Source organism: Sapajus apella, unplaced genomic scaffold, assembly GCF_009761245.1.
Source record: "Sapajus apella isolate SASKATOON/1434 unplaced genomic scaffold, GSC_monkey_1.0 scaffold87, whole genome shotgun sequence".
NCBI classification, from domain to species: Eukaryota; Metazoa; Chordata; class Mammalia; order Primates; family Cebidae; genus Sapajus; species Sapajus apella.
Genome location: NW_022437027.1, coordinates 2,787,477 through 2,810,461, shown reverse-complemented (window position 1 = coordinate 2,810,461; position 22,985 = coordinate 2,787,477). Strand labels below are relative to the sequence as shown.

Sequence of the window (22,985 nt, the reverse complement as noted above, 5' to 3'; positions counted from 1 at the left end):
TTTTGCATGTTCTTCACATGTACCCCAAAACCTAAAATGCAATAAAATAAATGGGGAGAAAAAATATATATAAATAAAAGTGGAACTTTTTGAAACTGAAGGTCTTGGCTTGTCACTGATCATAGGCAGATGGCTGGTTTTTGTAGGGTTAAGCAGTCAAAAACAGCAAACTAAAGGGGCTAGTTCAAATACAGCACCAGTCACTATACAAGACAAATCAATATATTGCAAGTAATTTCTATGAATTCTGAACAATGCAATGTAGTGTATGTGGAAAGGTCTTGCCTAATAAGTTTCATTCTACTCCTCAAAGTTACTGAAGCCAGTCAACTATTAATAACAGAACTATATTTATATAAAGATTCTATCTTCTTTACTAGATTTATACCTGTCTTGCACTAGGATAAAATAATAATCATTGTGCATCACACCTTCTGATAATCTTGTACTTCTATATATCCTGAGAGAAATAATCATTTTTTTAAATTTAGAGAGAGTTGATTTTAGGCTAACAATTTTTTTTTTTTTTCCCAAGAATGAGTCTGGTTCTGTCACCCAAGCTGGAGTACAGTGGTACAATCTCGGCTCACTGCAACCTCCGCATCCCAGATTCAAGCGATTCTGGTACCTTCGCCTCCCGAGTAGCTGGGATTACAACCATACGCCACCATGCCCGGCTAATTTTTGTATTTTTAATAGAGGCAGGGTTTTGCCATGTTGGCCAGGCTGGTCTTGAGCTTCTGACTTCAAGTAATCTGCCTGCCTTGGCCTCCCAGTGCTGGGATTATAGGCCTGAGCCACCATGTCCAGCCTGTAGCAACTAATTTTAACAAGTTTTACTAGACTAGTTTACAGGTTCACTGAAAGAAAGGCTACCTAAGAGGATGTGTTTATTAGCTTTTGCCCTCATATTTCAATTCTGTCTTCATTACAGCTCTATGCTCAGTTTCTCCAACTATGAAATAAATACAGCCATAACTGTCCCTGGAGGAACTATGTCAAAAGATTTTAAAGAGACAGGCATCATTTGAAGGCAGTATTTTTAAATATCAATATTACATTTCTTGCAAAGAGCTGCTGAAAGTTAGTTTTTGGTTTTCTGCTCTTTTAATGAGTTTATTCTGTCAATAGGGAAAATATCAACTTTAAAATCTAAATATATGCCACAAAATTGTGGGACAAATTTTGAGTTGAAGATGGCAGTACAAACTCATGTTTAGCTTTGTACACACATACAGTATTATAAATGTGTACATATGCATGGATTAATACACATACATATTTCTCAACTCTGCTACAAATAGTGACATCCCAGTACAAACAAGCACATCTAGTGCCCAGATCTTGGTTTCTAAGTATCATTCTCCAACAAAAGGAACCAGGGCTCTTTGGAGCAGGGGTCAATTCTAGGGCTGAGGCAGGGAATATACAAGATGAACCAGGAGCATCTTGTAGTGCCAGAAAGTAAAGAAGTGCTCAGGCCGGGCGCAGTGGCTCAAGCCTGTAATCCCAGCACTTTGGGAGGCTGAGGCGGGTGGATCACGAGGTCAAGAAATCGAGACCATCCTGGTCAACATGGTGAAACCCCATCTCTACTAAAAATACAAAAAATTAGCTGGGCATGGTGGTGCGTGCCTGTAATCCCAGCTACTCAGGAGGCTGAGGCAGGAGAATTGCCTGAACCCAGGAGGCGGAGGTTGCGGTGAGCCGAGATCACGCCATTGCACTCCAGCCTGGGTAACATGAGTGAAACTCCGTCTCAAAAAAAAAAAAAAAAAAAAAAAGAAAAAAGAAGTGCTCAGTATTCAAAAGGATGGGCACATCAAAGGAACATAGGAGCCAACCATGACAGGATTCCTAATAGCCAAGCTGGACAATGTAAGCAACAAAATAAATACTGTGTTACCCAAAATATAAAATATACATGAGTCCACACCGACGTAAACAAATCAGGGTGGGAGGGAGAGACAAATTTTCCATACAGAAAAATTCCAAGTACTATCTATGGATAGTCCCATTTCCAGGAGGTTGAATGTAATCTTCACCACCCACCACCTCCCATGACTGGACTTACTGTTTTCCAAAGAACCAAAGTACAGAAAGGGAAAATAAACAGTAATTTTCAGCAGCGAAAACCAACAGACACTACCTTAACCAAGTGTCCAAAGTTAATACACCATCAAGCCGATAGCATGTAACTCCTGACATGATGCAGTGAGAAGGACCTTCACCTCTGATATTCTTCCTAAAAATTCACAACCCCATTCTAATATTGAGGAAAACATCAGACAAACCCAAATTGAGGCATATTCTACAAAAACACCTGACCAGTACTCCTCAAAACTGTCCAGGTCATGAAAAACACAGACAGACTGTGGAACTATCCCAGACCAGAGGCTGATTAGGCATGATGGCCAATTCAGTGTGGTATCCTAGACTGGATCCTGGAAAAGAAAAATGGCAATAAAAAAACTAGTGCAATCTGAAAATAAAAGTCAAGTTCCATTAACAGTAATTACCCATGTTGGTTTCTGAGCTTCTGACAAATGCTTCATGTTAAATAAAAGGTTAACATTGGGAGAAATGAGTGAGAGGTACACAGAAGCTCTCCACATATCTCTGCAACTTTTCTGTAAATCTAAAATTATTCCAAGTTTTTTTTTTTAATCTGAATTTAAAAAACTTTCTACTGATTTTTGTGTAATTTGTGATCATGAATTAATTATATTTTATAAAGATAGAGTTTGTTCTTTTGAGAAAGCCAATGCTGCTAAGAAAATCCATGAATTCATTACAAGTTTAAAGTTACTTGGACAAGTATTTCAATAATAAACATTGATAAACCATTAAGTTGTTTTTAAGACAGAGTTTCAGGCCGGGCGCGGTGGCTCACGCTTGTAATCCTAGCACTTTGGGAGGCCGAGGCGGGTGGATCACGAGGTCAAGAGATCGAGACCAGCCTGGTCAACATGGTGAAACCCCGTCTCTACTAAAAATACAAAAAATTAGCTGGGCATGGTGGCGCGTGCCTGTAATCCCAGCTACTCAGGAGGCTGAGGCAGGAGAATTGCCTGAACCCAGGAGGCGGAGGTTGTGGTGAGCCGAGATTGCGCCATTGCACTCCAGCCTGGGTAACAAGAGCGAAACTCCGTCTCCAAAAAAAAAAAAAAAAAAATTGAAAAAAAAGACAGAGTTTCGCTCTGTTGCCCAGGCTGGAGTGCAGTGGCACAATCTTGGCTCAATGCAACCTCTGCCTCCTGGGTTCAAGTGATTCTCCTGCCTCAGCCTCCTGAGTAGTTGTGACTACAGGCATGTGCCACCACGCCCGGCAAATTTTTGTATTTTTAGTAGATGGCATTTCGCTATGTTGGCCAGCTGGTCTCAAACTGCTGACCTCAAGTGATCCACCCGCCTCAGCCTCCCAGACTGCTGGGATTACAGCGTGAGCCACTGCACCCAGCCGATAAACATTAAGTGTTAATAATGGCTTACAAAACTGTACCTTTTATAAAGCTTTGAAATAAATTATCAATTGAGAGTTCCAAACATTTAAATGGAATCCCAGTTTGCTCAATTAGCCACAAGGCATACATGTGTCTTGTCTCAGTAGAACAGACCAATTCAAGTTGGATGATACTAGGTTCCTGGCAATGACACATCTCCAAAGTGAGGAAGACGGCCCTTTCTCCAGAAAATATTTTTTCTTCTGCCCTGTTCTAACTGTAATAACTTACAAAGAACCACCTCTCCCTATGCTGTGCTTCTGTAACTTTGGAAAGTCAGTTCATCTTACTAACTTTGGCCATGGGTTACCCAAAGGCTACACATGGCTTGAGGGCCTGCGCCAGGGAAAGGTTAACAACCAGCCGTAGGCAAAGACCACTCTAGGAACAAAACTGAGCATTCCAAGAGATTGAAAAGTTTTCAACATTCATTGACATCTTCAGAAGCTGCTGAAGTTTCCTGGGATTTGCTCTAAACATATGGTAATAATTTTCAGTGTAAATAAGAGATCTATAAAAGGCAGTCATTTATGTTTTGCCTTTTACATCCCTTTGGCTCCAGTTAAAGGTTTTTTAAAAAGCAGTATCAAGCACAAATTTTAGTAAGACCACAGTTCGTAAAAGGTTACAGTCTTTAAAAATCTATTATAAGGAACAAGTGCTGGGAAATAAATATCAAAGCATAACAGCAAATAGCGCCTTGATGAATTATGTTAAATATCTTTTCCTTTATCTCATCAAGTCCATCTTTACTCCAATTTGGCAAAGGTTATAGCAAAATATGACATTTATCATGTGAGTAGCTCATAAAATGGGAGTGGCTATACTTCTGAATTGCATTCACATCACCTTCAAGGCATATGACATTTAGATATCCTGGGTTGGCTCTCTACGAGGTTATCAGCTGATGGTTCCAAATTTTACAACTGGAAAAATGAAAACCTTGTCCTTATAAGTAGTCCTAACAGAAATGTGACTTACTCATATGCTTAATGGGCTACAGAGAAACAACAAACATTATGCTGTATTTTAATTACATATGTGTAATTAAAAGAGGCAAAAAATTTTAAAAAGTCTGTTCCTTCTAGGCTTAAACGTGTATTTAAAATTTCGTAGTAAACAAATATTTGTAAGTGATGTTTTTCCTATATTTCCAAATCAGATAATGTTGAACAGACCTTATAATGAATTTTATATTTGATTTCTCTTTGGTAAATATAGCTGTGAAAACTGAGTTATATATTCTTCTATTCAAAAATTCTCCCCTTAATGAGCACTTGTTTTTGATACTGGTCAAGACATTTGGCATACTAAGGGAGCAGTGCCCGGGAAGATACCTGAGAAGACAAGCGTGCCCTCCCCTTATTATCTCCCTTTTTTTCTTTTTTTTGAGACGGAATTTCGCTCTTGTTACCCAGACTGGAGTGCAATGGCGTGATCTCGGCTCACTGCAACCTCCGCCTCCTGGGTTCAGGCAATTCTCCTGCCTCAGTCTCCTGAGTAGCTAGGACTACAGGTGTGTGCCGCCACGCCCAGCTAATTTTTGTATTTAGTAGAGATGGGGTTTCACGATGTTGGCCAGGATGGTCTTGATCTTGACCTCATGATCCGCCCGCCTCAGCCTCCCAAAGTGCGGGGATTACAGGCACTAGCCAGTGCGCCCAGCCCTTAAATTTGCATTTTGAGGGATTACAGGCACGTGCCACCATGCCCAGCTAATTTTTTGTATTTTTAGTAGAGATGGGGTTTCACCATGTTGACCAGGATGGTCTCGATCTCTTGACCTTGTGATCCACCGCCTCGGCCTCCCAAAGTGCTGGAATTACAGGCTTGAGCCACCGCACCCGGCCATCTCCCTTTTTTTCTTTGAGGTTTTAAGATCAAGATATAAGTTATTTTAAGGTCTCAAAATAATCCTTTCACAAAAATAAAGACAGTTTTATGTTGTAAAAACATTAGTTATTTGTCAAAGGTTATGGTCTTTGGTCTTCTTCCATCACCAGCTGTCGGCATCTCCTAAAGATCGGTTTTTTCTTCATAATGACACCTGCATGCGGCTCGCTGGCTGTCCAGATATGGTTTACAACCTAAATGTATAACACTGTCAAACAAGAGCTCCACTGTTGTTTCACAGGCTGCAAAATAAGAAAATGTGATTACTGTTGGGCAACTGCAAAGCACGGCTCTCTCTTCACCTATGTTACACATTACAGCACAGCAACAAGCACATCCTAGTGAGCACTGAAATGTATGCTGGATCAAAGTCACCAAACTGTCACAAGCCAGTAGCATATTTACATACATACACGTATCTACAGACTTCCAGTTTTAGTCTTGTTATCATGCATCTTAGTTTTTGTTGGCATTCAACTGTTCAACCCAATTGTTTTTTTTAATACAGGCTCTCACTCTGACACCCAGACTGGAGTGTCACGGTGCAGTCACAGCTTACTGCAGTCTCATCATCCTGGGCTAAAGTGATCCTTCCACCTCAGCCTCCTGAGCAGCCGGCACTATCATGGCCAGCTAATTTTTAATTTAAATTTAATTCTTAATTTTAAATGGACATGACCTAACCCAGCTATTTTTTTTTATTTTTTATTTTTAGTAGAGATGAGGTCTCACTATGTCGCCCAGGCTGGTCTCAAACTCCTGGGCTCAAGCAATCCTCCTACCTTGTCTTCCCAAAGTGCTGGGATTACAGGCATGGGCCACCATGCCTGGCCCAATTGTTTAAACTAGACAAATATGTCTTTTAAAATAGCACTGATTAATCAGTGTTAACTTTCTTTTTATTTGAAAAACATAATCACTAAGAGGTATGTCTGATAATACTCTTAAATTTTCATTTTCTGTTGTTGTTGAGACAGAGTCTCACTCTGTTGCCAAGTGCCAGGCTGGAGTGCAGTGGCGCGATCTCGGCTCACTGCAATCTCCGTCTCCTGGGTTCAAGCAATTCTCCTGCCTCAGTCTCCTGAGTAGCTAGGACTACAGGTATGTGCAGCTAATTTTTGTATTTAGTAGAGATGGGGTTTCACGATGTTGGCCAGGATGATCTCGATCTCTTGACCTCATGATCCGCCCGCCTCAGCCTCCCAAAGTGCAGGGATTACAGGCACGAGCCAGTGCGCCCAGCCCTTAAATTTGCATTTTGAGAAAAGATGTTTTATGTGCAGAAGAAACAAAGCCTAAAAATTGAAACCTCAAAACATTTCATCATGGCCAATGGCTTCTGAGGACTGATCATATATCAGTTAAAAGGCGTAAAGTAAATGGAACCCAGTCTCTTTGACCAATGTACAAATTTGACTTGGAGGCACAGGAGCACAGAAATAAAAAGTATTTTTCCCTAGTCAGGTTTATTTTGTCTATTTATTTTTTGAGACAAGGTCTCACTCTGTTGCCCAGGCTGAAGTACAGTGGCATGATCTTGGTTCACTGCAACCTCTGCCTCCTGGGTTCAAGCGATCCTTCCACCTCAGCCTCCTGAGTAGCTAGGACTACAGGCACCTACCACCACGTCCAACCAATTTTTCTATTTTTTTTGTTAGAGACGGGGTTTCACCATGTTGGCCAGGCTGCTTTCAAACTCCTAGGCTCAAGTGATCCACCAGCCTCAGCCTCCCAAAGTGCTGGGATTACAGGCGTGAGCCACTGCATCCGGCCCCAGTCAGGTTTTTAATTTTTTTTTAAGACTATAAAAAGGTAATTTATTTACTTTTCTTATTTTAAGAAACCTGAAACATCCAGGTGAGATTATCTTAATGTGTTACACTTACAGAGCTATAGCACAGAGTGGCTTTTAGTTATCCAAAAACTTTTCATTTCAAATATGTATGTTAAGGAAGAAACTTTTCATTACAAAATCTTAACATTTGCAAAGTTCTCCAAAAGACTGCCATTAAAAAACAACCAACCACAGGAGTGCAGAGGCTATGACTATTAAACAGGAGGTTACAAGATAATTGGTTTCACATTCTCCTTAAATCAGAAACAAGAAATAAAAACAAGGCTATGACTATTAAATAGGAGGTTACAAGATAATTGGTTTCACATCCTCCTTAAATCAGAAACAAGAAATTCTATGCTTCAGAAGTTCATAGCCAGCTTACCTTAGCCAAAAGCTGCAAAGGGATACAGGGGCTGTGAATTCAAGATTACCTGCAGCAGAGATTTCTTCCTTGACATGAATTATTGGGATATTAGAATCAGGGTTACAGTGTGAGACTATTTGGAGAATATTGTGAAATAGAACACAGATTTTAAAGTCAGATAGGCTAAATGCTCACTTGGGGCAAGTTACTGTATTCTAAACCTTTGTTTCTTTCCTTGAAAAATGGTAATAACACCACCTACCTCTTTAGGTTTTTGTTGGTGTCAAATGAAAACATGAATAAAGTGTCTAGCACAGTACCTTATGATAAGTGCTTAAAATGTTATTTTCCTTTCCCACCTTGCCTCTTCTGATTGCGGTGTATGGTATGTTCTTTGGCTTGACAGTAGAGAAATCTTGTAACTACTAGTATTTGAATGGTGATTTACTTGTATTTCCACAAATACTTCATTTCATTCTTATGGCAACTCTATGAAGTGAGTATTATCATTCTCCTCATTTTAAAAATGACACCAAAGGGCCCTTTCCCTTTGCTAGTTTGGCTTCGTATCACTTCAACATAATATATCATGGCAGGGAGTATATATGCTGAGTTCTGTGAGTCCTCTTAGTGAATCACTGAACGTGGGGGTCATCTGGGGATCTTGCCAACAGAAGGAGTGTTAAGTCTTCCAGAAATTCCTACTCCAAATCCAGTGTGTTAAACTCTTAAATTCACTGGTGGTATGGTCTGAATGTTTATGTCGCTCCAGAGTTCATGTTGAAATCCTCACCTCCAAAGTGAGGAAATAGAAGGTGAGGCCTTTGGAGGTGTTTAAGGTCAAAAGGATGGCAAATATGATTAGTGCTCTTAAAAAAGAGGCCCCAGAGAGCTATCTAGTCCTCTCCATTAAGTGATGACACAGTTGGAAGGCATCTTCTACGAACTAGAAGATGAGTCCTCATCCTATACCAAATCTGCTAGTGCCTTGATTGTGGACCTCCCAGCGTCCAGAACTGTACAAAATAACTTTCTGTTGTCTATAAGTCGCCCAAGACAACTGGAATCAGAGTTTCAAACTTTAGCTACTTCAGGTTCTTACACGATGACTGGACATATATTTCACGGCACAAGGTAGATGAATTCTTCTCTCTCTCGGCCTTAGACACCCCCACTCTCCCAAGGTTTCCTAATGCTTTTTGGTTCTGTGACTATAAATCATTTTAAGTTACAAAATCATCAGCTCTTCACCCCAGAAAATTGAAGTCTGTGTCACAACAGATAATATATGCGAACATTTTCTATTGGCAAATCCTATACTAAAACATAAAGCATTTGATAAAACTTTAAAAAGTATACTCATTCCCAAGTGGCCAGATCCTTACCCTGAACATGCTGAGTTAGTCCTAGTGTTTTCTGTACATCTCGGCAGATCTTGGAGAGGCAATACTGGAACTCCTCGTCGCAGTCATTCTTGCTTTTGCCACAGGTCTCATAGCACCTATCGTGTTGGTTGCAGCATTTTGTCAGGGAAGGGATACCAATGTTAAGCTGAAAGAGGCGTTGGATGGATTACTGTCAATGAAATGCTAAACTCCTCTGCTGAAGTACCGCCCTCAAATAGACTAAATGGATACAAATGACAATGACTGCCGTATAGATAGTTCCAAACTTCGTTTCTGCCCATTACACTTACCCATACCCACCCACGTTACTCTCAGCCATGCCTCACTGCTCCCTATTCTGCAGCATTAGAGCACTCAGTTACCTGTCAGTAACTAACACAACTTCCATTTATCCAAAACACAAAATGTAGTTTTAAAAACAGAAAGATAAGGCTAAGTCTATTAAAGAGTCCCCAAGGGCTAGGCAAGTATGATTTTTCGATATTCAAAGTGTTTTGTGGCCTCTTTTTTCAAATAAAATTGACTTTATGTAAAATATCACAGAAAACTTTCCTATAACTCAAATTTTGTTTTTTTTTTAATCTTTACTTCTCCATTCCCCAAAGATACTATTATTCTGAATCTATAATTTCAATTATTTTAAATAACTTTATACATAAAATCCTTGTGCATAGGAATCATTCTCATAAACATTTTTTTCCCATAATTCTTGGCTTACATCCCGTCTTTCCTACAACAACCACACAGCTATCCCACTTGGCCTTGTTTTAATGTAGAAAACATGGTTTATCTATACTTTTTCCCTCTAAGTAGTATTACTTCTGTACTCCAAACTTTTCAACTATGTATATTAGGAAATATCATTAAAATAGTATTAACATCTATAAGATTCAAAAATAAAACAATTTACTTCATTTACTTTTGTTAGAAGTTTTGCCAGAAAGAATCTAATAAACCTGATCACTATGACAACCAGCTAAATTATTTGTGTATCTGAGAACATGGTGGTAGTCTTATATCTCCCAAAAGTATTACATAATTTACCAGTCATAAAATTTATCAAATAAAAGACAATATTTACATGAACACCAAACAGTGGAGAGCCACATCCATTCGGTGGGGAGGGTTTATAACCATAACGTGGGAAAGGCTTAGATCCTATAAAATATAAATGATATCATAATTAATTTTCAAACATGATAAAAATAAAATACATACTCAAAAACGTCCACAATATGCTAGACTTGCCTTAGAAATATTTAGTATTTATTTGGATGCTAACATATTTGTCTTTATTCTGATGAGCATTAAGAATGCTAATTTGACTATTTTTATTTCTCCTGTGGTGAGGAATATATACAATGTCCACATATATAAATATACACATATATAGCAGTTCATAAAATGTAATTATTTGTACACCTATGCCATACAAAACATACAAAAGCTTACTCTGGACTTCTGGAGATTTCAGAGGACACTTGCCAGATGGGGTCCATATGTATGAAAGATAAATCCACCCTGTTTTCCTGTACATTCCAACACTTTATATTTTTAGAGCTAAGACAGTATCTTCCCAAACTCCCACAAATGCTTCATTGCATACAAACCTCGATAACCATTAACTAACCAGTTTACCTGGCCTAAGGCTAAGGAAGACAAGGTCATCTGATGATCATTTAATAACCTTAGTACTACAAGACATTACAGGACCACACATTCTGCCTGATGCCCTCCCACCCAGTCAACCATTCCACAAATATGGTCCTTTTTTAAGGAAAAGGTTAGGAGGGATACCTGATGAACTACGGAACTTCTGGAATATCGTAGTTCTAATGAAGTACTTCTAATGAACAGAAGATTTGGAAGGCTAATGCTCCCCAGTAGCATCAAGGGTTCAGTAACAAGGAGAAAGATGACATAATCGTAGCAATCTTAAATTTTGAAGGGTATTTCAGAAACATCTCACCTGATTTAATACAGGCTTACCTCAGAGATACTGCAGGTTCAGTTCCAGACCGTCACAATAAAGCCAATATAACAATAAAGTGAGTCACACATGTTTTTTGGTTTTCCAGTGCATATAAAAGTTTTGTTGGCTGGATGTGGTGGCTCACACCTGTAATCCCAACACTTTGGGAAGATGAGGCGAGTGGATCACAAGGTCAACCTGGCCAATATGGTGAAACCTCTCTCTACCAAAAATACAAAAATTAGCTGGGCGTGGTGGCAGGCGCCTGTAATCCCAGCTACTCAGGAGGCTAAGGCAGGAGAGCCGCTTGAACATGGTAGGTGGAGGTTGCAGTGAGTCAAGATCACGCCACTGCACTCCAGACTGGGCGACAGAGTGAGGCTCTGACTCAAAAAAAAAAAAAAAAAAAAAAAAAAAGTTTTGTTTACACTATACTGTAGTCTATTAAGTGCTCAATAGCATTGTCTAAAAAATCAATGTACAGACCTTAATTTAAAAATACTTTATTGCTAAAAAATGCTGACACAGAGATAATAAGTGAGCACATGCTGTGGGAAATATGGCACCGATACACTTGCTTAATGTAGGGTCACCGCAAAACTTCAATTTGTTTAAAAAACAACCACAATTATCTGTGAAATGCATTAAAGCAAAGCACATTAAAATGAAGTATGCTTGTGTAAAAATCAGTTCAACCTATCAGCCATCTACTATCTTTTTGAAGGTTTCTCACAATCCTCCTATATCAAGAAATAACCTACTCCACTGTTAAATGACATCAACTAAGACCTTCTGCCTTCTTGTAAGTTCTACTCATAAACAATCTTCTGCCCCTTGGGGAAACAGAAAAATAAGCCAACTCCCTATTTTACACAATAATCCTTTCAAATATTTGTGGCTGAAATTTATCTTTCTTTCTAAAATGAGATATTCCCAGGTGTTTTACCCTAAGACATGGCAGTTTGCAAATACAACCCCACAGTCGGATACATAGGATTGACACAAAGTATTCTACCAACTTTCATTTAACTAACATTTATTGGTAGGAGACTTAAACACAGACAAGGTTACCCTCCAAAAGTAAATTGAGGGTAAAAAACAATGCTTTCAGTAACCATCAAAATAAGTAATTCCTCAAAGTAATGATTGAAAATGGTTTCAGGCCAGCATGGGGGCTCATGCCTGTAATCCCAACACTTTGGGAGGTAAAACTGCCCGAGCCCAGGATTTCAAGACCAACCTGGGCAATATGAGACCCTGTCTTCATTAAAAAAATAAAAAATAAAAAAAAGAATTAAAAAAAAATAAAAAAAAGGGAAAAAATGGTTTCAGTGAGTTGCTCAGAAGTTCCATGCTCAACTGAGGTCACCACATACAGCCTCCGTTGGGTAGTACAATCTCATGAAGATATAAAGCTACAGTCTGGTAGGGTGTGGTGGCTCATGCCTATAGTCTCAGCACTTTGGGAGGCTGAGGTGGGCAGATCACCTGAGGTTGGGAGTTCAAGACCAGCCTGACTGACATGGAGAAACCCTGTCTCTACTAAAAATACAAAATTAGCCGGGTGTGATGGCGCATGCCTGTAATCCCGGCTACTCAGGAAGCTTACGCAGGAGAATCACTTGAACCCGGGAGATGGAGGCTGCGGTGAGCCCAGATCATGCCATTGCACTACAGTCTGGGCAACAAAAGTGAAACTGTGTCTCAAAAAAAACAAACCATTAAAAAGGTATAGCCTGCTCTGCCAATGCTAAAGGAGCAATGTATACAAAAAGGAATGGTTAAGATGAGTCTAGAAAGGGGAAGGCCAATGACAGCACTTGGTCTTGTTTCTCCAGCCCTGTCCAAGAGGAAAGATTGTTTCTGGACCCTTGCAAGATGAGGGTAGATGGCTCAGACTATCACACGCTAGTCACCACGATCCTTCAATTATTATCTTCTTTAGTCCTTCATTCCATTTTTTTTTTTTTTTTTTTTTTTTGAGATGGAGTCTCGCTTTGTCTCCCAGACTAGAGTGCAGTAGCCTGATTCTGGTTCACCGCAAACTCCGCCTCCTGGGTTCAAGCTATTCTCCTGTCTCAGCCTCCCAAGTAGTTGGAATTACAGGTGTGTGCCACCACTCCCGGCCAACTTTTGCATTTTTAGTAGAGGCGGGGGTTTCACCATGTTGGCTGAGCTGGTCTCGAACTCCTGGCCTCGTGATCCACCCGCCTTGGCCTCCCAAAGTGCTGGGATTATAGGTGTGAGCCACCGCGCCTGGCCGAGTCTTTCATTCCTAAGAAAACAGTTTATGATTTGGCTTCCTACTTACAAGGGCCTACAGAGGAAGGACATACTAACCATAAACACTTGGATGTTCAGTGGGCATCTCAAGTGTCCCTCCTGACATTTACCTCAAACTTGCTCCATTCACAGTTCCCTGTTTTCAGTTAATGGTGACTCTGTCCTTCCAGATGCTCAGAGCAAAATGCCAGTCATTTTTGTTTACGTTCTTACATTCTTATACCCCACATTCAATCCAACAGTGTATCCTGTTGACTCAACCTTCAAAATATTCAGAATCTAATCACTTCTTACCACTTCCACTACTTCCATCCTGCTCCAAGCCACAATGGATTATTGCTGTAAACTCCTAACTAGTTGCCCTACTTTGGTTCCCCTGCCCCACACTAACCCGCATAATCCAATCTCAACACTGAGCATGAGTGATCTTATTAAAATACATTAGAGCAAGTCTTTCTTCTGCTCATAACCTTTCCAATGGCTTCTCATCTTATTCAGAACAAAACCCAAAGTCTATAGAGCCTATAAAACCCTGTATAACCTGGTCCTCCCATGATTTCTCTGACCTCATCCTCTTTCTATTCTCTCTCTTGCTTTCGTCCTCAATCCATTCCTCTTTGCTGTTCCACAGACATTGCAGGTCTGCTCCTGCCCCAGGGTCTTCAATCCTGCTCTTGCTGTATATGGATGCTCTTTCTCCTGATAGTACATAGTTTCTATTTTACTGCTATGGTTTGAATGTTTGTGTCACTCCAAAAATTCATGTTGAAACCTAATTACCAATGTAATGGTATCAGGAGGTGGGACTGTTACAGATGATTAGGTCATGTGGACATATCCCTCATGAATGGAGTATATGCTCTATAAAAATGGCCCTAAAGAGCTGCCCTTTCCCATTTACCACCATGTGAGGACACAGCTAGAAGGTGCCATCTATCTACAAGGAAGCAGACCCATACGAGATACTGAATATGCCAAATGCTCCATCTTGGACTTCACAGCCTCCAGAACTGAGGAATAAATTTCCATTGTTTATAAGCCACCTAGTTTAAGACATTTTGTTATAGCAGCCTGAACAGACCAAGACATTCATCTTCTCAGCAAGGCTTCCCTGGCCATACTATTTGTAGCACATATGACCTTCTAACATACTATATCACTAACTACTTACTAATCTACTTATTTTATTATGCCTCCCCATACTAAAATGTAAACTCCTTGAGAGCAGACATTTTTGTGTTTTGAATTCCCAATGCCTAGAGCAGGGCCTGGAATAAGTATGTGATGATTTTTTGCAATAAGTATATGATAAATTAATGAAGAGAGGACTTGGAAGGCTAATTTCCATGGCGGTTAGAATATTCATTATAAATGGAGATTACTCATTGAGAAATCCTGCTGTTTACCCTTCAGTCTCTTTTGAGTTTAGTGAGCATTCATCAACCTCCAAAGACTGATCACTTCTAGCTTGTCACATCTCTTTAAAATATGGCACCTAAAACTAAATATTGTAGGGAAAGATGGGCTTAACCTTTCGAGCTGGATAAAGTACTTGTATTAACGCAGCCTAACATAGTATATGTTTCAGCTGTGCCTCACTGCAAACATACATCAGACAGTAGTAAAAAAAATCATCAGTTCTAAAATGGACTTTTTAATATCCACTGCTAGAGGCTTAGCACTTCTGCAATTTAAGTTTGAGCCTAAAGATAAGATTGTATATAATAAGATTCAGTTTAGTTTCAGTTCGCCATTCTCAACTGCTCAGCAGTTTTAAATCTAGAGCTATTGACCCAGTGTTACCTGTTGCTCCCGGATGTTCACAAACTTCAGATGTAGGTATTAATCAGGACAGAGGTCCACGACAAACAAGTCCTCTCTCTAAGCAGCCAGGAAGTCATTAAATCATATCCAGTTTTTCTCACAGGAATATCATGAGAAACCATATATTTATCTATGGTTTTCTTTGCCCTAACACACTAGAATCCTCTTCACAGAAAAGGAGAGAGGCTAGATCAGTACTTAATTCTTGGGGAGCCCATTCTAGTTCCTCCAGTTTCATCATGAACCTCTTTTTCGTCAGGGTTTTAACAATCAACTGTTTGAAACGTTTAGAAACTTATTTAGAAATACATATTAAATAATGGGTCAAGTTGTTAATCTGAAAAAAGTACAATACACCAGAGAATGTTCAAGAAGTCTGGAAACAGGAATAGCGTATTTACAATATACATTGTTCAGGTTAATAACTGGACTGTTTTAAATTTAGAAGTATATCACTGAAAGAAGGTGTCTAGGCCAGGCACAGTGGCTCATGCTTGTAATTCCAGTGGTTTGGGAGGCCAAGGCGGGCAGATCACAAGGTCAGGAGTCCAAGACCAGCCTGGCCAACATGGTGAAACCCCGTCTCTACTAAAAATACAAAAAATTAGCTGGGTGTGGTGGCAGGCACCTGCTGTAATTCCAGCTACTCAGGAGGCTGAGGCAGGAGAATTGCTTGAACCTGGGAGGGGGAGGTTGCAGTGAGCTGAGACCACATCACTGCACTCCAGCCTGGGCAACAGAGCGAGACTCCGTCTCAAAAAAAAAAAAAGTGTCTAGTGGTTGATGAAAAACATATTGTGTCATTCGAAATATAATGTTTATCCTATGTTTCCAACTTTTTAGACACCTTGTACATTCTCCCTCCCTCCCTTCTGCCAGTCTACAGATTTCTGGAACCTTACCCTCTTACAATGAGGAGCAAAGATTACCACCCTCAGACAACTGATATGGGCCTAGGGCTTTAAAGGCATGTGTCTCAATTGCCTTTTTTTTTAAATCAGAAAAGTATTTACCTCAATGTACATACAATAGCAGCACTTCTATTTTTCCTTCTCTTTGTATTTTAGCAAAATCCATAGACTTTGATTTCAAATCTATAAAAACATTCTTAATGCTCTGATGTGTGTAATGATAGTGATACATATGTGTATGCATGTATGTACATATATAGGCATTTTCTCATAAGAAATAATTACCTTTGAATGGGAGAATGATCAGACACAAATGAAGTGAGAAAAACTAAAAACATGTCCACCGTAGGAGAATAAAGAGGAACAGAGATAGTATGGAGGTCAATTGGCAAAAATGAGAATGGAGGTACGAGGAAGTAGGACGCTGCTGTGTCAAACAGGGCTAGTGGTTGTAATTGTCCTAAGGAGGAAAGTTGATGAAATCAAGCAATAAAGAGCCAACACCTCCCGTACATGAAAAATTGGATAACATCATGAAATATGCTGGTAAAAACTGGCTCCCCAGTGTAAATGGCAAAGGGGTATATGTGTTTGGTTTTTTAGTTTCTTTCGAAGCAAACTCCTAATGTCATTCTCTCAGAGAGGCCTTCCCTTCCTACCCCATCTAAAATAGCACCCCCTCTCTTTCTAGCATTTACTGATCAAATTAATATTAACATTAGTCAGCTTCTATGAAGAAAGGTACTTAGTCTTGCTCACCTATAAGATATTTAACACTCAGCGGGTACCCAAGAAATTCTCAGATTAAAGAAATGGGAAAGCATTCTTTGATGAAATTAAAATAATTCTTTTTTTTTTTTTTTTTTTGAGACGGAGTTTCACTCATGTTACCCAGGCTGGAGTGCAATGCCGCGATCTCGGCTCACTGCAACCTCCACCTCCCAGGTTCAGGGAATTCTCCTGCCTCAGCCTCCCGAGTAGCTGGAATTACAGGCACCTGCCACCACACCAGCTAATTTTTTGTATTTTTAGTAGAGGCGGGGTTTCACCATGTTGGCTAGGCTGGTCTCAAACTCTTGACCTCAGGTGATCCACCTGCCTCAGCCTCCCAAAGTACTGGGATTACAAGCATGAGCCACCACGCCCAGCCTATAGACAGTTCTTTATTAGAGATTAAGTTGATTCAGATACCAATGTTACAAATGTATTAATATTTTAAATTTTGTTATAGTGTTATAAATGGCTAAGCATTTTAAAAATTAGCATTTCTACTGGTTCCAGATTTTACAAATAAAGCAAAAACTCAATAATGGAAGAAACAAAATCAGAGTCATACCAAAACACCATGATGTGTTGGGGCCACTGTCCTCTAAAATTTGCAAGCGGATTCAAACCAAATCCACTGTGTATAACTGCATGGAAAGACTATTCATCAATTTCAAGTTTTGACTTAACAAATACCTCCTTCTCGATTGTTTGTTTTATCATTTATATCGACTGCTGAAATCTAAAGATTTTCGTAGACTGAGACAAACTTGATTCTTTTCCGTGTATTTTTTCTAAATTCGATGCAAGTACTTCCAAGCAGCCCAACGATTTTCACCAGAAAGAATATGAAGATGACAGGCAGAAGAAGTCATCTGCTGGGTCACACAAAGGTCTCACCACCGAGTTTTGTAAGATTCCAACCTACACTCCCAAACGCTTGAGACTTTTTAAGTATTCATGATCATTAATCTCCATAGGATCCTTATTTGACTTTACCTTTGTAGCCTGTTCACTTTCCTATTTTCCTCAAATCTCCAACATCCCCATTCCCAATTTCTAGAAAAGCAGGCAATCAGGAGAACCTGAACATCCACCCACTTAAATGCATCAGGCATCAGTTATCATATCCTCTATCCGTGCTCCTATTAACAGGGCTATGCTACATGTTATTGGCCAAACTCTCCATGTATATACTAGAAACCATCCCCTCTCACTTACCCAAGGCTATGACTCCAACAATTCCCTCCCTCATCAGTATTTCTACTCTCCACTGAACCATTCTCAAAAGCATGCAAATGTTATTTTTCCCCATTTCAGGTAATGGCAATCCTTCCAGTTGTTCAGGCCAAAACTGGTATTATTTTTGACTTAACTCACACCCAATTTACAAGCCATCCGCAAATCTTTGAGGTCCTTCCTCCAAAATATATCCAAAATCCAACTACTTCTCATTACCTTTATTGCTACCAACCTGAACAAAATCACTCTGTCTTTTGTCTGGACTCCTGCATGTGTCACCCTGCTTTCATTCTAACTCCCTGACCCCCTTGACCCCTTCTGTTCTCAGCACAACAGCCAGAGGGATCCTGTGAAAACATACATCACTGAATGAATTAACAACTTATTCATAATTCTAAAAACATTTACAAGCCAGTTTTATGTCCTATTTTTCAAAGGAAATTGAAAAGTTTTCTTCCTTAAATCTTCCTTGCTGTCAGGGAGAAAAAAATTTAAGAAAATGATGATCATCAAATTTATTCCCCTAAATACTTAACTCTTTAAAAAGAAGGCCTTTTTCCTACCCAAGAGGGGGTGGCCAAAAGTAAGGGAGCAAGTCTCCATAATGCCTGTCCCTGAGGTAAAGCAAGGACATGTGCCCTTTATTTGACCAACTTCTCCCTACCATTAACTCAGTCTCTCTTTTTTTTAAAGCTCCCTTGATCTGTTTCTTACAACTAAAAACACCCCTTAATCACCATGTTTCTCCAGATTTGGGATTGTTCTGTTTTGTTCTGATTTGGACACCTGAATTCCAAGATATAGGAAAGGCTGAATCATTGTTCCAGGGAGGCTGCTCAAGTAATAGGAATTTTAAAATTGTATTTATTTTTTATTTTTGGAGAACAAATTCTTGCTCTGTCACCCAAGCTGGAGTGCAGTAGCACGTCTAGGCTCACTGCAACCTCTGCCTCTCAGGGTCAAGCGATTCTCCTGCCTCAGCCTTCCAAGCAGCTGGGACTACAGATGCGACCACCACCCCCAGCTAATTTTTGTGTTTTTAGTAAAGATGGGGTTTCATCATGTTGGCCAGGCTGATCTCAAACTCCTGACCTCAAGTGATCCGCTCACCTCAGCCTCCCAGAGTGCTGGGATTACAGGTGTGAGCCACCACACCTGGCCTAAATTTTTTTTTTCATTGAGATTGATTTACCTCTCAGTATGGTGACTTGGACTTGAAACCACATGTCCACTGAACAAAAAAATTTTCACTGAGGCATATAATGTTTCTTAAATTCTCAAATTCCTTTGTGTTTTTTGTGCCAGAGACCTTCCTCTAAACTCCAAATAGTACATTTTGAGAAGCCTACAGAAGATGAAAAAGACTAAAAAGAAAGATTAAGCCAGGTGTAGTGGGGGCATGACTATAGTCCTAGCTACATGGAAGGCTGAGGCAGGAGAATTGCTTGAGCCCAGGAGTTGGAGGCTGCAGTGAGCTATGATCACATCACTGCACTCTAGCCTGGGCACAGAGGGAGACCCTGCCTCAAAAATATTAATAAAAAATAAATGAAAGAAGCCGGGTGCGGTGGCTCACGCCTGTAATCCTAGCACTTTGGGAGGCTGAGGTGGGTGCATCACCTGAGGTCAGGAGTTCAAGACCAGCCTGGCCTACATGGTGAAACCCCCATCTTAAAAAATAAATAAATAAATAAATGAAAGAGATTAAAACAGTATTTTAACAAGACTGGTATTCATTCGACTTCGGGGATGTTTTAAAAGTAAATAAACTCTAGAACACTGGACTAATAAATTTATGAAGACGACTCCTTCCAAGCCTTCCCTACCTCTATAAATGGCAACTGTATCCTTTCTTTGGCTTAGGCCAAAACCTTCAGAGTCATCCTTGACTGGCCTTTCTCCTCAGGTCCATTGCATTTGCTATTCCCTCTGCCTGGAACGCTTTTTCTCCAAATTACCACAGTGTCCCCCTTACCACTTGGAGATTCTCTCATCAGTGAGGCCTTGACTGAACAACCCATTTAGATGAGTAAGTTGCCTCCAGCATGGTCCCTCATCTTCCCTGCTCAGACTCCAAACTTCCCTGATTTTACTTATTTACTAGTTAATTACTCATCTCTCCCTCACCAGCACTCAAACTCCACAGAGATTTTTGTCTGTTTTATTAACTACTGAATCACAAATTAGAACATCTGACACACAGTTGGGACCTAAACAATTGTATAATGAATGGAAGTGACTAAGTAAAACTATATATAACATTTGCTTCAGGAAAGACAATCATGTGATCCTTAAATTATGTACTTAGTCCTCCTAACAAGTTCTACAAGAACAAAAATATCTTTATAAAGCATACTGGTGGTAACGTTTAGGCGCAAATTTAAGAAGCAATGAAACATGTCTCAGCACCTGTTCAGCACTTTAAAGCACACAAGATACAGTTCATCCTTTACTTCTATTAACATAAAACAATTATCTTGAAAATTGCAGGGAGCAGTTGGCATCACAGCTTTACATTATATCAGTTCCTTTTACATACAATCAGGTTCCAACAATGAAGTCACTGGATCCCCTATTATTTTCAGCTGCCAGCATTAATGAGCCTCTAACCTTGGCTAATCTTATTGGAAACATGATCTCCCAAGTGCTCTCCTAACATTTTCAATTTCCAAATAAAACTCCAATATTTTTCTGACCTATTACAATACTTAAGCATTCAAAAATGTGCCACCATCTCTGCCTGAAGTACTGAGTTGATTGGTACTCATATTGCCACCAAACAAGTTCTCAGATTCAAAGAGAAAGTACAAAAAATATTAAAAGAGTAAATGAAAATAACTATTAACATTAACTAACAATGCGGTGGGGTTACTGATATCTAAGGAAAGAAGAGTTACGGAACTCTTTCTCAACACTCGAGTACACCAAAAGTCTGTACAAAGGTCGCAAGTTATTTTCTGTGGCTTTGCAGAAAAAAACATCTAATATCAATTATCGAGAAAGTTAATACGGCATGGTTTTTAAATTCTCAGTTTCGCATGTTCATCCAATTTACAGAAGCAAAAACAGCTAAAATCAGTCTGTTCCACTCCATTCCCATGATTCCTACGTCAGTAAGTTCTTGGGCAACTTGGTGCAATTGGGAGAAAAAAGGCTAATCCAGAAACAATGAAAACGGAACGGACAGTACACTCAGGTGACCTCTCACATTCTAACAATAGCTGTGCGAACTTGTACCCTGCTTGCTCAATCACCAGAACGGCAAGATTCTAGCAGTGGTGAAGTTTTTCCACAGCCGAAGGGCACCGTCAAGGTCCGCATTGCATCTGCCACTCACACCTCCATGACCTCCGTCACCCCAATCCCCCGAAAATACAAGCCCTCGCTGGGCCCGGGTGACCCCTCACCGTCACTGCATTTATACTGGCAGAGACCGTCCTCGCCTCCCAGGAGGTCCAAGGCGGCGTTCAGGTACGTGTCTATCTTGTGAACGCCGTTCCGGATGGTCTTCAGGGTGGCCCTCCAGTCGGTGGTCTGGGCCTGCTCCTGGCACCTGACAACAGCGGCAGTGAGGAGCAGGAGGATGAGCGCGGGGCGCGGGAGCAGAGCCATCCGCGCAGCGCGGGGCTCTACGGGTCCCCGAGCCGCGGCGGCAGGCGTGGCCCCACGGAGCCCCCGGGACGCGCTAGGCAGCGGCGCGGGCCCGGGGCTTGGCAGCCACCGGCTCCATATCCACGCCTCCTTCCCTGCTGGCCGGCAGGGCCTCGCAGGCTTTACGGGAACCGCCTCTGGGAGGCAGCGCCGTCGCAGAGACGCTTCCGCTCACCTAGGCCAGCGCGCCCGCTCCCCATGGGCAGCGACCGTCCCCTGTGCGCCTGCGCCGGGGGCGGGGCGGCGCGCCGGGGGTGGGAAGCGCGGAGCTTGGGACTGGGCCGGGCCTCCACGCCCACGAGATTTCCGCGGTGCCCTCACGAGGCCCTCGGTCCTGGTTCACCAGAGAAGTTTAAAAAATACCCAGGCCCGGGCCCGTTTTCTGGGAGCCTGATTACTTTGATCCTAGGTAATAGGACCTCGGACCAGTGGGCGTCAGTATTTTTTAAAAGCTCTCCGGGCGATTAACCGTGAAGCTAGAGTGCAGAGCTAACCTCGGTGTCCTAACCTGCCCGGTCGGGGTTTTCAGCACAGTAGCCCCGAGAGACAGACTTTTCTGGTTGTCGACCATATCGGAGAAAGTAACTCCTGTGTTCGCTTGCAGAGAGCACTGCGAGAGGTCCAGCTGAGCGTGCGGCTGGAAGACGTGGTTCCGCTGGCAACGTGGGCAGAGTCCGGATCTCAGCTCGAGGAGGGCTTTGTCTCCCCTCATCCTCTCCCGCTCCTCCACGCGTGCTGTGGCCGCTGTTGCGGGAACCGGATCTGGGAGATGCCAACCCAGGCCTTGGCAATGCCTGACTCTAATCAGGAAGAGCTAGATGCTAGTTTAGACTTTCTGGAAAAAGAAAATGCTCCAACAGTAAAAATCACAAAATTCTTCCCTGGTAAGGAAGAAACAGTAGTGTAAACTTAAATATAGTAAAATAAATAAATAAACTCTTAAGAAAATCATTGTTTTCCTACTCAAGGGATTTTGTAACTTGATAGTTCCAGTGACGTTTGTTTCTCTGTACCCACCCTTCTGCCCCAGCATTGTGCAGAAACCATAAATAACTATTGCAGTAGTAGTTTCTACCAGTTATAAATACCTGGTTATCTTAGAATCACAGAAGTTTCCAAGAATTTTACAGTAAGATCCAGAGCAATGTTGAAAGTATTGGACAGGCCAGACACATTGGCTCACTCAGGTCTGTAATCCCAGCACTTTGAGAGACCCGAGGTAGGTGGATCACTTGAGGCCAGGAGACCAGCCTAACCAACATGATGAAACCCCGACTGTACTAAAAATACAAAAAATTAGCCAGGTGTGGTAGCAGGCACTTGTATTCCAGCTA

General features: G+C 41.0%; 1 protein-coding gene across 2 annotated transcripts; it reads right to left on the bottom strand.

Moving 5' to 3' along the window:
• Positions 1–5,375: 5,375 nt before the first annotated feature.
• On the bottom strand, positions 5,376–21,893 carry PLA2G12A (phospholipase A2 group XIIA). 2 transcript variants are annotated; one of them, XM_032254785.1, is made up of 4 exons: positions 21,408–21,893; positions 10,085–10,161; positions 8,983–9,148; positions 5,376–5,638 (listed from the first exon to the last, which is right to left on the bottom strand). In XM_032254785.1, exons 1-4 carry the CDS (start codon positions 21,610–21,612, stop codon positions 5,520–5,522), a joined length of 567 nt encoding a protein of 188 aa, XP_032110676.1. In that variant the 5' UTR covers positions 21,613–21,893; the 3' UTR covers positions 5,376–5,519. The 2 variants fall into 2 exon arrangements, with proteins under 2 accessions (XP_032110676.1, XP_032110677.1); XM_032254786.1 differs by lacking the exon at positions 5,376–5,638 and adding an exon at positions 7,519–7,995.
• Between the last annotated feature and the right edge of the window lie 1,092 nt (positions 21,894–22,985).

What these genes read in the sequence shown, in the direction of transcription:
- PLA2G12A (XM_032254785.1), bottom strand. Translation starts at nt 21,612, where the DNA reads ATGGCTCTGCTCCCGCGCCCCGCGCTCATCCTCCTGCTCCTCACTGCC. An exon ending in CTCCACTGTTTGGTGTTCAT is followed by an intron (nt 9,149 to 10,084) that starts GTAAATATTGTC and finishes CGCCTCTTTCAG; the next exon opens with CTTAACATTGGTATCCCTTC. An exon ending in ACTAACTCAGCATGTTCAGG is followed by an intron (nt 5,639 to 8,982) that starts GTAAGGATCTGG and finishes CTTATTTTGCAG; the next exon opens with CCTGTGAAACAACAGTGGAG.